This window comes from Primulina huaijiensis, chromosome 14 (genome assembly GCF_012295235.1).
Source record: "Primulina huaijiensis isolate GDHJ02 chromosome 14, ASM1229523v2, whole genome shotgun sequence".
In the NCBI taxonomy this organism is placed as follows: Eukaryota; Viridiplantae; Streptophyta; class Magnoliopsida; order Lamiales; family Gesneriaceae; genus Primulina; species Primulina huaijiensis.
In genome coordinates, this window is record NC_133319.1 from 1,400,642 (window position 1) to 1,418,369 (window position 17,728).

The 17,728-nt window shown below is 34.8% G+C and overlaps 1 protein-coding gene across 2 annotated transcripts; it reads left to right on the forward strand.

The window, feature by feature from the left end:
• Positions 1 to 3,005: 3,005 nt before the first annotated feature.
• Positions 3,006 to 8,720, forward strand: LOC140957447 (uncharacterized). Of its 2 annotated transcripts, XM_073414716.1 has the most exons (8): positions 3,006 to 3,353; positions 3,442 to 3,577; positions 5,757 to 6,012; positions 6,333 to 6,461; positions 6,554 to 6,603; positions 7,141 to 7,238; positions 7,308 to 7,595; positions 7,945 to 8,720. In XM_073414716.1, the coding sequence occupies exons 1-8, from the start codon at positions 3,312 to 3,314 to the stop codon at positions 8,431 to 8,433; spliced, it is 1,488 nt and encodes a 495-aa protein (XP_073270817.1). In that variant the 5' UTR covers positions 3,006 to 3,311; the 3' UTR covers positions 8,434 to 8,720. The 2 variants fall into 2 exon arrangements, with proteins under 2 accessions (XP_073270817.1, XP_073270818.1); XM_073414717.1 differs by lacking the exon at positions 3,442 to 3,577.
• Positions 8,721 to 17,728: the final 9,008 nt, after the last annotated feature.

The following is a 17,728-nucleotide window of genomic DNA, read 5'->3' on the forward strand; positions in this document are numbered from 1 at the left end:
AGTCCTAATAATTCTTGGATTACAAACTTATTCCAGGCTTTTTTTCAGGAAAAAGCTCGGTGAATCATTTAATTTTGGAAGACTTAATGGCTATTGATTTCATTGATCCAGAAAGAACATGGAATGAAGAAAACTGCGAGGACGTTTTAACTCTTAGTCGTTATTACCATGAAATTTGATTTGGTTAATTAATCATTGCGAAAAACATTTTAAAATTTTCATTTAACATGAGCTCATAATATTTAATCGATTGTAATTTTAATAATAAAAATAGTATGCTTAAAAGTCTTGTTTACAATCATCAACTAATAAACACGTCCACTCATTTAATTAAAGAAAAATAAATATATACGAGCATTTCATATTTCCAGGACATGCTCCGGTATATTTAGAAATATATATTGGAATATACACTACCAAAAATCTCAAATGTGACTATTTCCAGAAGTATCATATCTAGTCTCGCGATGACTTGTGATAATTGTCATTGTCTACATACAAAGACAATAGCAACCCTTTTGAGAATGAGCAAACGTTCTATATTAAACAACTATAATAAATATAACATGTATTTATAAAATGATATATGATATTCAATTCATGTATGTTATAAAGATATCAAGTCAATTGTTCATCCATTGAGTATGCAATCGAATCAATCTCAGTCAAGTATAAATGAGGATCCATATGATAAAGTCGAGAAAGCGCCATCAAATCTAAAATTTTAACATTTCAATCATATGAGCCGCGAATGACTATATCTTTTTGGACAATATAATGTTAGACATAATATTGTGTCCTAAGCCTAGAATCAATCAAAATCCATCATAGCATACTATCCAATGATCATGGTTCATCGTGTATATCATGCATCGATGAATATGGATGACAATGAGTTGGGTTTGTGTATGATTTCATATTCTCATTCCACATCACCATTCATTATATTCATCATCATCTCAATCTCTATCGGGTATTCAATTTCATCATCATCTCCATACTCATCGGAAGATTGAATATTCATACTCTACTCAGATATCATATTACCACCTATAATTGTATTTTCTTAAATTTGAATCATTTCGATTAAGCTATGGATAGTTACTAAATTGTTGAGAATAATAAAGAAACAAAATATAAAAATTAGCAAATTAAACTATATATAAAAAATAACAAAATATTAGAAACATTTTATCCTAACATCATTATCCAACAAAAATAACATCAACTTTATACTAATAATTTTATTCATTATATCCAATTAATATCATTCGACAAAAACATATTAGAATTTACATCGTAGCCGAAAAATCTCTCATACACACACACACACCCATATAATAATAATAATAATAATAATAATAATAATAATTATTATTATTATTATTATTATTATTATTATTAATTGGGTATTTGAGTTACCAATGTTAACTCGTTTGTCTGAAAATGCACGACTACCATTTGTATTATTTAATTTATTTCGGTAATTTTCATCATTCCTAAATTTAACACTTAAAATCACAATTCCAATCGACCCACAGGGATTCAATAAAATTATATATCATTAGTACAACACAATAATATTTTCAGAAACGCATTCTTAATTATGTGATTAATATAAAATAATCGTATCATTATCAAGAATTTAAATATTATTTTCTAATAATATGTGAAGAGGACTTTACAAAAGTTTCGCACTTGTTTTCCTTCTTTTGAGGTTCAAGAGATCCTAAATATTCCGATTAATCCTACTAACACCATAGATACAAGATATTGGAAATGAGATAAAAGGGGTAAATACATAGTTAAGTCGGGCTACCAAGTCGAGAAGAGGACCTTTGATCCACCCGCAAATTGCACTTCTTATCCTCTAAAATCTTGTTGAATTTCATCTGGAGTTTGAAAATTCCTCCCAAAGTGAAAATTTTCATTTGGATAACTTTTTTCAACTATATCTTTACAGAGCTTGATTTGGTCTACCATCATGCTTTTGCTCCAAGTATTGCAAGTCTTTCTCTGACCACTGCTTGTCACTCTTTGTTCTTCTGCTTAAAAAGTCGTCTTTGCTTGGAAAAATGAATGGTTTTGTAACTACTTGTTTAGTAATTAAGATCTCTTTTTAAACATTATTTACGACATATCGAATAGCGGGTTTGTTGATGAATTGAGATTTTTTTGGGTACTACCATGGGCAGTGTGAGGTGAACATTTTCATACAAAACATGATGTATTATTTCTTGATCAACCTGGTCAGTTGGACTCAAGCGCTGGTTTCAGAATTACAAAATTCTTGTCAAGCATCACCGCCACTTGTACAGATCAAGGTAGCAATCCGAACTCCAAGTGGATCAAACCACAATTCGGACAACTGAGATTGGACGTAGATGCAATGTTTAATGATAGAAAGACCCTTTCTTTACACCGATGCGATCATTCAAGATAGTCAAAGAATAATTATAGTTGTCATGGCGACCAAAATACGACATCCAGGATTGGTTCTTAGGAGCAAGCTTACTGTCATTCTAGGTGGCCTGAATTTATACATTCAAAATGATATATTTCCGACATCTGGTGTTCTCGGATTCTTCGGAAGGGGTCAGAACTGTGACTACTACCAATGAGTATATATCATGGGCATGAGTGTTCAATGATTGTCCAAATTCAAAATCTCGTTGCGACTAATAGTTTGATTGGAATTCATCATATGCAAAGACAAGCCAACAATGCTGTCATAGTTTAGTTAAATTTTCTATCTCTTGTTCTAATTTGGTGAATTGGATACAAGAAGTTGTTGTCGGAATTAATGAATGTCGTTTTTCTTTTTAAATTTTTTTATTTAATTTAATAAAAAAATATACAATTTTAATTGGAGACTTTAAAGGGCAACCTCGGCCTTTATTTAAATATTTTAGTTTTTTTTTTTAACTATTTGGTATTTATCTTTGTTAACTTTTTTTTAATTTAAAAAACCAAAATTATAAGACGACGCCGTTCTATTTCTCCCGGAAAACCGAAAATATCTATAGACAGCTGAAAATTGTGTAAAATTACGACCTCGTTACAATCTGGCAAGTTTTTTCGAGAGCAATCTTTGTCTTTGGAAGATTCTTTAATTTTCTGCTTCTGCGAGTTCCTTAAAAAATTTTGTATGTCAGGCAACTGAAGAATTCTTGTTTCAGCTCCGAGTTTTCTTGTTCTTCTTTTTTGGGGCCCTGAAATTGGCTTTTGATCCAGCATTTATCGTGGTTCAACGATATTCTTATCGGACCTAATTTCATGTAATTTCTAAGATAGAGGATTAGGTTTTATTCATGGACCACAGAAACGCCACTAGCGAGGAATCGCCGTTGATGGTAATGTACTTGAATTGCACCTTGCGATTTTCTTGTTGTTTTATGCTTTCATTGTGATTATTTTGATTTGTGGAGTACTTTCGTGAAGCCAAATGGAAGTTCGACGAGGAACGACCGGCCTGGGATTCCGCAGTTATTTACATCAGTGCCATCTCTGAATGATGCTGCTTCTTATCTCGCTGAAACTACTTCGATTTTCACTCGCTGCTTCACTAATGTTTCGGGTATATATTCGAAAACTATTATTGTTACTGGTGCAGATTGTCTGGTGGAGGAAATCAATTGATTTTAAACAAACTTTTGCAACTGAATCTTCAAACTTGTTTTCTAGTGTTTTCTGTTTTTAAAGCACAAGGAGCCTCATCTTTTCTTTTCTTTTTTTTTTTATAGATGGGCTGTTTTAGGTTAAACACGCGTATTTTCTAAAATTATAAAACACACTCCTGAGTTCGCAGCTGTGGTACGATGAGCTATGATTCGATACTGTTTTCTGATAATGTTTCTCTCATATTTATTAAAAGTGTGCGCCTAGGCGGCGGTGCGGCCGGGCTCAACACTTGAAACAAGCGTGCCTAGGCAAGCGCGAGACATCCGAGAGTCGCAAAAGCGTGCACTTTAAAGAAGTTGACTGATATTTTGTAGTTAAATAAAAATTAACTCCAACCAATTTTGAAGCCTGATTAGCAAAGTTTGTGGCTATTTAACGATTAAAAAAAAAACCTTATCGTCACCCATTTATGTAAGCCCATGGTGTTTTTTAGTTAAATAAAAAAAGAAAAGATAAACTACAATAGAAAAAACAAGAAGACACATTTGAAGAAAGAGAAGTCAATAATACGGGTCACAGTGACAAATAATTTTTCCATCATAAGGTAAGTCTTTGTCATTCAATGATCTAATTTTATCTATACTCACGACTCACTATTGTTTGGAAGATGATGATGATATAATTGAGGGGGTGAAGAGGAATTTGATGATTTAGATATTTGAAGTTTTTTTTTATATACTATGAATTTATGACTTAATAATGAATTTTAGATTATTAAAGTTTTTTTCTACTTATTGTTTACGCTACATTATCTTTTAATAATTTTTATTTATATTGTCCGTAATCTTGTAATCTTTGTGAAAAATATTTAATTTATTTAATATTATGGTATAAATTACTTTATATATATTAAATTTTAAAATTTATGTCAAATGCATTTTACTTCAATAAAACGTGCGCTTCGTCTTGCGCCTCGGGCTCCAGGGTAGCGCTTTAGTGCGTCCTGCATCCTAAGTAACTATGGTTTCTCTGCGTCTCTCTCTTTTTCTGTCTTATCTGATTACTGCCCCTTTTGTTATTTACATTTAATTTTGCATCTCAGAATCTTCTGAATATCATATGGACAGTGGACCCTTGAAATAGATGATAATTTGGCCATCTGTTGGCTGCATAGGAAATGAACATGAAATTTCAGTTTTTAGAAATTGATAAATGCTAACAATGTCAGATTAAGAAGCCTTTGAATATGCAAGTTCTTCATGTATGTTTGTTACTCAAAGTGTCGATGTATCATACATCACAAGATCCAGCTTTTAATTTAAATTGATCTTTAGCTAATATGGTATTCATCAATTTTTTCATGTTTGTTCGATGGATTGCTGCTGTGTTCCAGACATTGAGAATGTGAAGTCGAACAATAATTTAACACAAGTTGTTCAAAATTTTCTTGATTTCAAGTAGTAGCATCTAATTTGGGGTATTTGAGATTTACATATTCAGATGTCTTTTTTATGCTTAAAATTCACTAAAAATTATTGAATTTAAGTAATGCATAGTTTTTCCGTTTCTGACATAACGAGACATATGAGATTAGTGAAACCAAAAATACATCTTCATCTAATCCACAAGTGAGAAAAATATATTGTCACTTGATTATTTACAAAAAAGGCACAGAGATATATTCATTAGAAAGCAGACTGGTCAGCTATTGAGGGATATGGAAGGTTATGGCATTTTTAGTGAAGATATTAAGTTACTGAGGGATATGGAAGGTTATGGCATTTTTAGTGAAGAATTTAATATGACAATGGATTAAAATTAGGTAGTGTTTAAGATTTGAGATCATTGGGCGACCAACTACATCCATATTTTGTGTTGAACACCCTTTTGTCGTTCCATGTGGCGCAAGATGCAGCTATTAATTTACTTTGATGTTTATTGCTGTTTGGCCATATGGTGAAAATCTTTCAGGATGACACATTCTATTTAACTTGATTTGGCTCATCACATGTCATGAAAAGCTTACCTCCCTTTTTATATGAATTATATACTTTCTCCTCCATCTCCTTCCCTGAGCACCAAAAAGGCAACGCTTTAAAGTTATATAATTAAATTAATGTATACATTTCTTGCAGTGGGGCCTGTATCTGAAGACTCTGATGGGCGGGAAATATTGACGTTTGCTTCAGGAGAAGCCATATCTTTGACACCTAATCAAAATATGTCTTCGCGCGGCAGTGTTTCAGCTGTTTTTGAATCAGTCGATACCAAATTTGATGCTCCAGTAGTACAGGGTGGAATAACCAGGAACTCTGCTGGAGAGCCTTCTCAAAGTTCTAGCTTGCTCGTGCAATCAAATAACCACCAAAATGGCATTTCCCTTTTTCAAGGGTACTGATTGTCTGATCCTACTAGATAGTACTGCTTTTACTGTTGTTATAGTTAGTGGATTCAATGCATGGGCGTTGTGCTTTGTATTTGATGAGTTGACATATCCTCATTTTACATGAAAACTTAATCACAGAGATTTGCAAAGAAAGAAGTGTTTGTGGGATTTTGTCTAGTTTTGTCATTTTTATGCCAATCACCTACTTTTTACAACTCATCAAATGATAGAACTTGATTTTTTTTGGACGAATCATCGTGCACTTCTTGTTCTCATTTTCTTGCTCTATGTATTTATGAAATTATCTAATTGTTCTTGCTATTAGCCTTATTGAAAAGGTCAAGAGGACAGTCCAAGGCTCTGCTGATGACATTGGATGGCTACAACGAGATCCGAACACGCCACCAGTTGAAGATGGAACTGAAAGTTTTACAGAAATACTTGATAATATAAGGTTTATTAGATGTGTATTTTTCCGGCATATCTCATTAGATGTGTTTTTAGTTTATGTGTGTGATTTTGACTTTATTTGTGTTTCTCTATCAGGCATGGATTGCATGGGTTGCCAAACACAATGGTTTACTTGTTGGTCCCAGGTAGCAACTCATTTCCCCTAGTTAGCTCATAAAATATTATCTCTGGAGACCTTTTTGTCAGGAACCTGAAGGTAGTACATCTGTCGAACTTTGTCATAATTCCTCCCATCTGGTGAAAGGATACGTATAACAAATCATAGAATTGAACACAAAAGCTATGTTTAGTTAGGATATTACTCTCCTGGAGTTTCTGTAGGTTATGATTATGAACAGCACATAGTTGGCTTATTAACATTTATATAATTCTGAAATAATTGAAAATAATGATTGTCTTCGTTTTCTGCACACTTTCATCCTTGTGTTGTGATTAGAGGAAGTAGTTGACCAATGAAATTGTTTAACAGTAATGGTTGGTATTATAAATATGTTATGGTGCTTCTTAAGTGCTGGGAATATGTTTTGGTGCTTCTTAAGTGCTGGGAATATGAATTCTGCAGTGCTTGACTTTTAACACTATTTATAAAAAATAAAACAATGAAAATGATTCTCAGTACTCTTTTCTATTAGATTATGTTATGTTTAATCTTACTTCTGCAGGTCTTTTCAGCAACCATGGGCCTCTTTACTTTGTGAATACAAAAACAAGTTTTTCAAAGATGGGGCTCACCTGTCATATAGCCAAAATTCACAGTGAGGTATTTGTCAATTAACACTGTTTACTTAGTGTTATTTTTGTTGTTGTTATTAATGAATGTGAAGTTTAGGCTTCAGTAGATAAGAATGCTAAAGAGATAAAGGACTACATTGAGGAATTATATTGGGGTTCAAATAAACGTGTTTTGCTACTTGGCCATAGTAAGGGTGGTGTAGATGCGGCTGCCTCTCTGTCTATGTATTGGGATGAACTCAAAGATAAGGTTGCGGGGTTAGCATTAGCACAAAGTCCATATGGAGGTAGTCCAATTGCTTCAGATATATTACGGGAAGGACAGCTTGGTGATTATTTTAACGTCCGTAAGCTCATGGAGATCCTGATTTGTAAAGTTATTAAGGTATGCTTCCATCCGCCCTTTACTCTGATATTGTTTCTTGTTTCCGTAAATGTTTTGGTGTATCTTATTTTAAATAAATTACCATGATATATAGAATCTAAAAAGGCTAAAATTGCAATGTTTTTAATTGGGACCCGATACACAGTTTCTCAGGTTTATTATGGTCTTGAAATTTGACAACTTACGGGAGATATTGAATTAGATGCCAATTTATCTGGTTTCTTTGGTGTAGTCTGAGGGAGGGGAGGGAGTTGGAGGAAATGTTTATTCTTTTACTAACAGCACGTGGCACAAAATTCACCATACATTGTAGCAATAGAATGCGCTAATGTTAGTAGCTGTTGTGAAGGGTGACATGCAGGCGCTTGAAGATTTAACGTACGAGAGGAGAAAAAACTTCTTGAGACAATACCATTTACCCAGGGAGCTGCCCATTGTTTCTTTCCACACAGAGGCAAGCATTTCTCCCGCTGTTTTGGCTACATTATCTCGCGTGGCCCATGCAGAACTACCCATGTTTTCCCCTCTCGCTAGTGGTTCACCAACAACACTCCCTGTTGTGATTCCTCTTGGTGCAGCAATGGCTGCATGTGCTCAGCTGCTTCAAATCAGGTATGGTGAAAAGAGTGACGGGCTTGTAACTTGTCGTGATGCTGAGGTTCCCGGTTCCATTGTTGTACGGCCGAAACGCAAGCTCGACCATGCTTGGATGGTTTATTCGTCATTGGATGACGATCCATCAGAAGCCAATGCATCTCAAGTTTGCGAAGCTCTTCTGACTCTGCTTGTAGAGGCAAGGCACAAGAAGACGCACGAACTATCCAACAAAAATGAGTGAAACACTTGGATTAAAAATTTTACTTTATTCAACTGCTGTTCGTTTTTTCAGCACAGCAGAACGATCACTCGTTAGTGTTCTAGATTGTGGGACACAACTTACTCCAAGATTTTACCTACCTGTATGTAAAAATTAGCAGTCCAAGTACTTTGCGTCGTACATCCCAGTTCATGTCTAGACACGACTTTCAATTAGTCAAAGTAGATTTGTTTGCGTAGTTATTGTAATCAAGAAATTCGGTTTTCACGGAATGCGTCTGAATTAATGTCACAAACGTGTTATTCCTATTTTTGTTAAGGTTCCTTTAGTTAAGTTGATGAGAGTTGATTAATTGTACGGATTATTAAAATATTTGAGTATGATGTAGAATAATATGGAATAAATAATGATTTGATTGATTAAATTTGAGATAATATGACAAAATTATGTTTCATCATTTTCATTAATTAACAAATTAATAAATACATGAAGCATAGTAGGCTCTTATATAATTTCTTTTACAGTATAGATTTGTTTCTTTTATGAATAGGGTCTTACATAGTTTCTTTTATAATTTTTTGCAATTTTATGTATTTGAGAAATAACGATATTTAGTTAATTATTGATATTGCTAAAAAATTATTATGAAAAAATCTAGTAAAAACTGAGGGCAAGAATATCCATAAAAGGCTCCGAAGTCCAATCCACGTGGCAATGGGCCTCGCGAGGATGACACGGAGGACGATGAAGATGAAGGGACCTCAACAGACACGCCGGCAGCAAAGCGGCGTGTGGTTGCTGCATAGACTTTATATATCGCATCGTGGTGCCGTAAAGGCAGATCAGAAAGGTCGTTGGAAAGGGTGGCCATCGAATTCAGAAGGTTCGGGAGGATACTAAAGCTACTATAAGATTGCTGATGCCATCTCTGTAAGTAAGTTTGTTTGTTTTTTTTTTTTTAACATATTGATGTTTTGGGTCTGTTATAGTTCTTATGATCAACAACGGAGTTTAAATATTATTCTTCGTGAGAGTTATGCTACGGTTCTGCTCATGGATCGCTTATCCTATTTCCCCATTGAAGATTATGTAGTAGTAATATTATAGGATTATAGTAGTGTAATGAATATTGCAGAGAAAAACTTGATCTCCATTACTCCATCTGCTGAAGTATTTGACCAATATCAGCAACTTGACAGTGTGTTGGAACATAACTCAAACTGATTGTGCCATCATCCACCTTCTCGCTTATGAAATGCCTGTCAATCTCCATGTGTTTAGTTCGATCATGTTGCACGGCGTTCTTTGCCATACTCAATGTCGACTAATTGTCACAAAAGATACTTACTGACTCATGACTATCAACCCTGAGTTCCTCAAGTACTCTTTCTTGCCACATTCCTTCACATATCCAAGAGATTGAAGCTCTGCCTTTGCACTACTCCTCGCTACTACTGACTGTTTCTTATTGCACCAAGACAAGATATTTCCCCAGACGTACGAACAATGTCCTGAGGTAGATCGCCTGTCTGAAGCATCTCCCGCCCAATCAGCATCTGTGTATACTTCCACGCTGTGATTGGAGCACTTTTTGAACATAATGCCTTTCCCCGGGTTTCCTCTCAAGTACCGCAGAATTCTGAAAACAGCTTCCATATGCACCTCTGATGGATTGCTCATAAACCTACTGACCACACTTACTGAAAATCAAATACCAGGGTGTGTATGAGCAAGATAAATGAGTTTTCCTACAAGCCGCTGGTATTGATCCTTATTACATGCAGGTTCATTCCTTCGTGAAACAAGTTTGCTGGTTGAGTCCATAGGGGTTTCACTCGACTTACACCCTATCATCCATGTGTCCTTGAGCAAATTCATAACGTATTTGCGTTGAGATACAACAATTCTGTCTTTGGTTCTCCCTACTTCCATACCAAGAAAATACTTTAAGCGACCAAGATCCTTGATCTCAAACTCCTTGGACAACACTTGTTTCAGTCTGTGAGTCTCCTTCTCATCATCACTTGTGATTACAATATCATCGACGTATACACTCAATATTGAGCACTTCCCTCCTTGTGAATGCTTGACGAAGAGGGTATGATCTGCTTGACACTGTTTGTAGCTATTCTGTTTGAGAACCTTAGAGAATCGCTCGAACCATGCCTTAGGTGATTGCTTGAGACCGTATAGTGAGTGCTTCAATTTACAAACCTTATTCTGAGTAGTACTATTACAGAATCCCTTTGGAATGTCTGTGTATACTTCCTCTTCCAGTCTCCCATTCAAGAAAGCATTTTTTACGTCCAACTGCATCGAGGGCCAATCAAGATTGACGGCTAGAGAGAGCAATATTCGAATAGTGTTGAGCTTCGCTACTGGTGCAAATGTCTCTTGGTAATCAATCTCGTACGATTGTGTATACCCCTTCGCAACTAATCTGGCCTTCAGTCTCTCAATAGTTCCATCTGGCTGATGTTTTACCGAGAACAACCACCGACACCTCATTGTTCGTTTCCCTGGTGGGAGGTCAGTAATATCCAATGTCCCATTTTGCCCAAGAGCTTGGAACTCCTTGAACGTGGCAACTCTCCATGCTGGATCTTCTAGTGCTTCATGTACTGTGTTAGGCACTTTAACTTCATCGACTTTAGACATGAAGGCTCAGAAGTTTGCTGACAACTTTCGATAGTACAAGAAGTCAGCCTGTTCATTTGAGCTTCGTGTTTGAGGCTGCTTACGTAGAGCAATTGGCAACTCAATGTCAGATAATGGATCAGAACTATTACCAGAAATATTACTTTCTTCCGTTGAGTCAGTCACTTCATCTGGTGAGAGTTCTTGGCAGTTTGGAGTCTGTGTACCTCTAGGGATTTCTTGAGAGGTTTCTGAGGTGGTTTGAGGCTGATGAATATGTGTATGCTGAGCTGATGCGACAAGAAGGTGGTCAACCGCAACAAACTGCTGTTCAATCGCAACAGTTAACAATTCAGCAACGAATGTAAGTTGGTAATTTTGTTCTCGTCCAGATTCTATTTTACATGTGTTTCGAAAAATTTCTATGAGGTAAGCTAATAATAAGTGATGTTTTTTCGGCAGGCATGGCATGTCAGATGCACTATACCCCAAGGTTACAGCCATGTACACGGTCTTTATACTAACAGGTTTGAACAAAGATGAAGACTTGTGAACTTTTGAGCGTAAGATCAAGAGTCGAGACTCGACGCCATTTGCAATTGTTCATATTTCGCTCAAAAGTTCGCTGACTCTCATATACCACGCATATTAATGGTTCTCACGTGTGCATGAAATCGTTTTCAAATTCATTTTAAAAATACACATTAGTTCAAATCATTGAATCTTAAACAAAAGTTAGACATAAACTCTGGATTTCTTGTAAATATGCCATATGAATAACACTACTCATTTGAGGAAGATGCAAATTAAGATTACCATGTAGATGTAATGTTGTAATTGTTGGGGAATTACACCCGAAGCGATGTCAACCACGATGATAATATAGTACCCAAAACTTGCAGAATAAAATAACCAACAAGAACACAAAGATTTACGTGGTTCACCCAATATAGGCTACGTCCACGGAGCACTGTAATTTTTATAACTGGAAGAAATATTACAACAAGTGTATACACCAATACACTCAATATTTCTCACACTCCCAACCCGAGTATACCGAGAAAATAATTTATCTAACTCACACAAAGAGAATTCCCGCACTCAAGAAAAAAATACACTCTTTTTTTCTATACACTCTCTTTTTATCAAAGCTAAAAAGCTTTTGATTTTGAGATGCAATAACTGAAGGAATTGAGTTTTATTTATAACTAATTCCTAAATTCAATTTTGCAATGTTTTCGATGTGTGATGAGAGTTTTTTATTATTTTATTTAATACATGGGCCCCACCTTATTAAATAATCAAACCTAACAATTCTCCCACTTGAAGACTTGATTTCAATAATGTCTTCACACCATCAGTGCAGCAGCTCATACCTCCTTTGTTAGTCCAGGAGACCAACTGAAGTCAAACACAACTTCAGTTTTTCAATGATAACAGCCTTCGTGAGCATATCAGCTGGATTCATGCTTCCAGGAATCTTCTCAAGCTTCAAGAATCCATTCACCCGATCTATAAGGATCCTCATTCCAAAGATTTGTTTTGCAGCATCCAAATCCTTCAAAGCAAATTCATTTGATAACTCTTTCTCGAGTTTATCAATCTCTTCTAGACAAGCTCCTGCTATCAACATATCATCTACATATATCAGTAGTATGATATAATGACTATCAAGCTTCACATAACAACAGTGATCGGCCTGATACCTCAGAAAACCATCATTATTCATTACACCATCAAACTTATTGTACCACTGTCTTGGAGCTTGTTTGAGACCATACAAGCTCTTCTGAAGTTTGCACACCATTTTCTCTTTCTCTCGTACTTCAAATCCCTGTGATTGATTCATTTCTTCATCTAGCTTTCCATGAAGAAACCCCGTCTTTACATCTAACTGTTCCAGATGCAAATCTTCTTTTACCATCAATCCAAGTACAGTCCTGATAGTAGTTAACTTTACCACCAGAGAGAAAATATCAGTGTAACCAATGATTTTCTTTTCACCTTTTACAACAAGTATTTCTTTGTACCGCTTGCTACCGTCATGTTCTAACCGGTACTCCCATTTGCTATGTAAAATATTTTTACCTTCAGGAAGTTCTGACAACTCCCACATGTGATTGGATGACAGTGAATCCATCACATCTTCCATGGTTAACTCCCACTGTTTACAGGTCTCATAAACATCCGATTTATTTTTCACAAAATAAACCCAAAATTTCCTGCTCGAATAGTCAACAGTAGTGCTATAATATCTTGAGTGATCTCCAAGGGATGTCACATGAGATGGTCCACATACATCAGTATGCACCAGCTCCAAATCCGCTGATTTCGGTTCTCTAACCTCTTTTGAAAATCTCACCTTTTTCTGCTTTCCAAAAAATACAGCTTCACACAGCTTGTGTTCAACGATCTTTAATTCTGGTAGCTTTCTGTTTGAAACAAGCATCTTCATTCCCTTCTCACTCGTATCCCCAAGCCTATTATGTCATAGACTTGAATTAGCTCCAGCATCCACAGCCGCTAATTTATTTTTCAAACTGGAAGTCATATAAAGTGTTCCAGTTTTCTTTTCTCGAGCAAAAATCATGGCTCCCTTTTTCACTTTCCAGGAGCCATCACCAAAGGTCACATCATGACCTTCGTCGTCAAGCTGTCCCACTGAAATCAGATTGTGTGTCAACTTTGGTACATGCCTTACTTTGTTAATTTTCCTGACAGATCCATTTGTCATCTTCATCCGAATATCACCCATACCAATTATTTCCAAAGGTTTTCCATCAGACAGGAAAACTTTTCCGTAATTTCCCGCAATGTAACTATCGAATACATCACGATTACCAGTGGTATGAAACGAAGCTCCCGAGTCCATAACCCAAGAATCGACCGGGCTTTCCATGGATAGTAATAGAGCATCATGTACCTCCTCAGTAACAACATTAACGTCGTTCTTTCTTGATTTACAATTCTTTTTCAAGTGACCAGTCTCACCACAGCTCCAGCACTTCACATTCTTTTCAAAATTGCTTTTGTCTTTTCCATTTTTTGACTTGGACCTACCATGCCATTGGTTAAAAATCTTATCGCCACTCTTGCCCCTTCCTCTATTCTCGAGATTTAGAGCAGATCTCAATGATGTTCCTTCACCCGAATCCATCCTGCGAACTGTTTCAGCAAGAATTTGATCTCTGACATCGTTGAATTGTAGCTTTCTTTTTCCAACAGAGTTGTTAACCGCTGCCCGCATCGGTTCCCAATTGTCTGGTAAAGACGCCAAAAGAATAAGTGCCCGAATCTCATCATCAAATTTAATTTCAATCGATGTTAGCAGTGAAACAATCGTGTTGAATTCATTGATGTGTTTAGCCACCGATGCATCTTCTCTCATCTTCAAGTTAAATAACTTCTTCATGAGATGTACTTTATTATTTGCCGATGGCTTTTCGTACATATCCGACAAAATGGACATCATCTCTTCCGTTGTTTTTGCCTCCGCCACGTTATGTGTCACGTTCTTCGTTAGGGTCAATCGTATTACACCTAACACTTGTCGGTCAAGAAGCTTCCAGTCATCATCCTCCATATTTTCCGGCTTCTTTCCAGATAGAGGTTGATGCAACTTCTTCCTATACAAATAATCAATAATTTGTAGTCGCCATAACGTAAAATCTGTACCATCGAACTTGTTGATTCTTGGTCCCGATCCATCATATTCGGCCATCACTTCTCTAGCCTTAGCAAAAAATCTAAAAAATCTTTTCTGATGTGGAAGATCAGACAGAGCTGCAACCACAGAGCATACTCAGAATTCTTAAGAATTTTCACAACAAGGCTCTGATGCCAGTTGTTGGGGAATTACACCCGAAGCGATGCCAACCACGATGATAATATAGTACCCAAAACTTGCAGAATAAAATAACCAACAAGAACACAAAGATTTACGTGGTTCATCCAATATAGGCTACGTCCACAGAGCACTGCAACTTTTATAACTGGAAGAAATATTACAACAAGTGTATACACCAATACACTCAATATTTCTCACACTTCCAACCCGAGTATACCGAGAAAATAATTTCTCTAACTCACACAAAGAGAATTCCCGCACTCATGAAAAAATACATTCTTTTTATCAAAGCTAAAAAACTTTTGATTTAAGGATGCAATAACTGAAGGAATTGAGTTCTATTTATAACTGATTTCTAAATTCAATTTTGCAATGTTTTCGATGTGGGATGAGAGTCTTTTAATTATTTTATTTAATACATGGGTCCTACCTTATTAAATAATCAAACCTAACAGTAATACTCATCAAGCTCGAATAATGTCCTCACTGCCTACATTGTATGCGCCACCTACAACAGGCCAAGCTCCTTACTATGGCCATCACCCGTACAACGCCCGACCGTTATCTGTGTCCACATAAGCTTATTCCTCCCTTGCGTGTATGCCCATCATTTTTCGTAATTTTCCATGTAAAAATGCTTACTGTTTGTGGCATGCTATTTTATTTTTTTCAGTACTAGTGATTGTAGCGATTTGTTTTAAACAACGTTCTACGTGGATCCTATCCTCTCTATATGGTTTCACCTAATGCGTTCTATTACAATAATCCTAAACATAGAAAGTTGCGCATTTGAATGTCTGAATTTGGTGTAATAATTATTTTGATGACAAACTCCATAAATCGAGCAAAGGCCACTGAGAACAAAATTCATTTTTGGGTGCCCACTCCTTTACAATACATGTTACGGAAGTGAAGCATTTCATCCTCTTTGGATGAAAGAGGGTTTAATTTTTGAAAAGTATTAAAGTTATACATTTTATTAATTAATTAATACTAATAAAAATAAGTCATTCTCCTCAAATTTTAGCAGATTATTATAATGTACAACATAAAAAGCAACCATAAAAGTTCACAATTAGTTATACTTCAACCAAGTGATTATCTGAGAAGTTATCCTCGACTACCAAAATCTTGAATCTTGACTCATGCGCACACAATGGCACGTGCGAGCTCCAAGAAAATGAATAGGGGGCCGTGGATTTGCAAGGCTGGATGACAGAGTTATATCTGTACGGAGTAGCTATTGATTTTTTTTTTTTAAAATTATTTGTAGCAAATGATTGAATTGTTGATATGTATGTGTGTACCATTGTTTGAACCCCAAATGTTTGAAAGAATCGAGCAAACATCACACGTGGTGTGCCAGGTGCAAATATTCATCGCATCCCCCTCTATGGGATATTATTGGTTTGGCATTTGCAACTATTTATTGACTTATTGAATGATGCATGTCCATTTATATGTAGGTACATGCAACCATTTCTAAAAGATCATTGCGAGTTGACTCATCTCACAGATAAAGATTTGTGAGACTGTCTCACAAAATACCTACACTAATAAAAATTGGAAATGTAGTATTTTTATGATTCATTGATTTTGGGTTATTTTTCTTGAATACATCAAAATTGAAACTGGAGGGGAAAAAGAATGGAGACATAAGTTGACAAGCTAGGAGGCAAAATCACGTGAACAGAGCAACTGTAATGTTTTGGAAGGATTAAGGTGGGGTTTTACGACATGATTGTTAAGCATTTTGAATGGTTGATGATTCTTCAATTATTAACTTCAACCACATTATAACGGGCCCGCCAATTTGAAGTCTCGAAACTTATTTCATATCATAAATCAGATAATAATCCACATATATTTAATATATATTATTAGATTAGATTTTAAATTATGCATAAAATCCTAATTGATAGAGGTTTGACCCTGACTTTCCTCCATTTTTTAATTTCCCTCCGAGGTATTCAAATCTAGTGTCTGATAAAAATTTTAAGGTCAAATCCAACCCATAAATCTACTACACCAAAATAGTGCAGTTTCTGCACCAAATATAACATTCATCTCCAACACATTTTCTTCAAATCTTACACTAAAAAGTATATTCGTATAATATTCTTTTTGTTTACTATTTATTTATAAATTTAACAATATAATATGTTAATATTAGTATTATAATTATAATTTTATTTTTATTAATAGTTAATTTTATTTATTTGATTTTTATATATATTAACTCTAATATATATGATACGAATTAATACAAATGCTTCATTATATTTTTAATAATTGTGATAATATTACATTTGGAAAATATTTTATTGATTTTGGAGATCTAGATCTGGTTCCAGATCCGATTTTCTAAATTATTGATGATTTAGTTTGTTTATCTTTTATTATATTTGTATTTAAATTAACTGAATTTAAGTTCGTATTTTTATTTTAACTGTGTAATTGAATGTTCAAATATTATTCAATAAATTTGTGAGTTAGATGTTTAATTATAAAATTATTTTAAAATATATTTATAAATTTAAATAATTAAATATTTAGTTATTAAAATAATAAAATAAATATTATTTAAATATATCTAATTATAAATTAATAATAATAATATCATATTATTATATAAATAATATTTATAATTTTTAATATAAATATTTATAATTAAAAAAAACAAAAAAATAAAAAAAAGTTAACTTTCCCTGCACAGCTCCCATTGGAGAAGGCCCCTGCGCCATTTTGGCGTGAAATGTCAGTTTGGCACAGGGGTTGGAGATGTTCTAAGTGTTAAAATGGTCAGATAACATTTTTTTTTTTTTTTTTTTT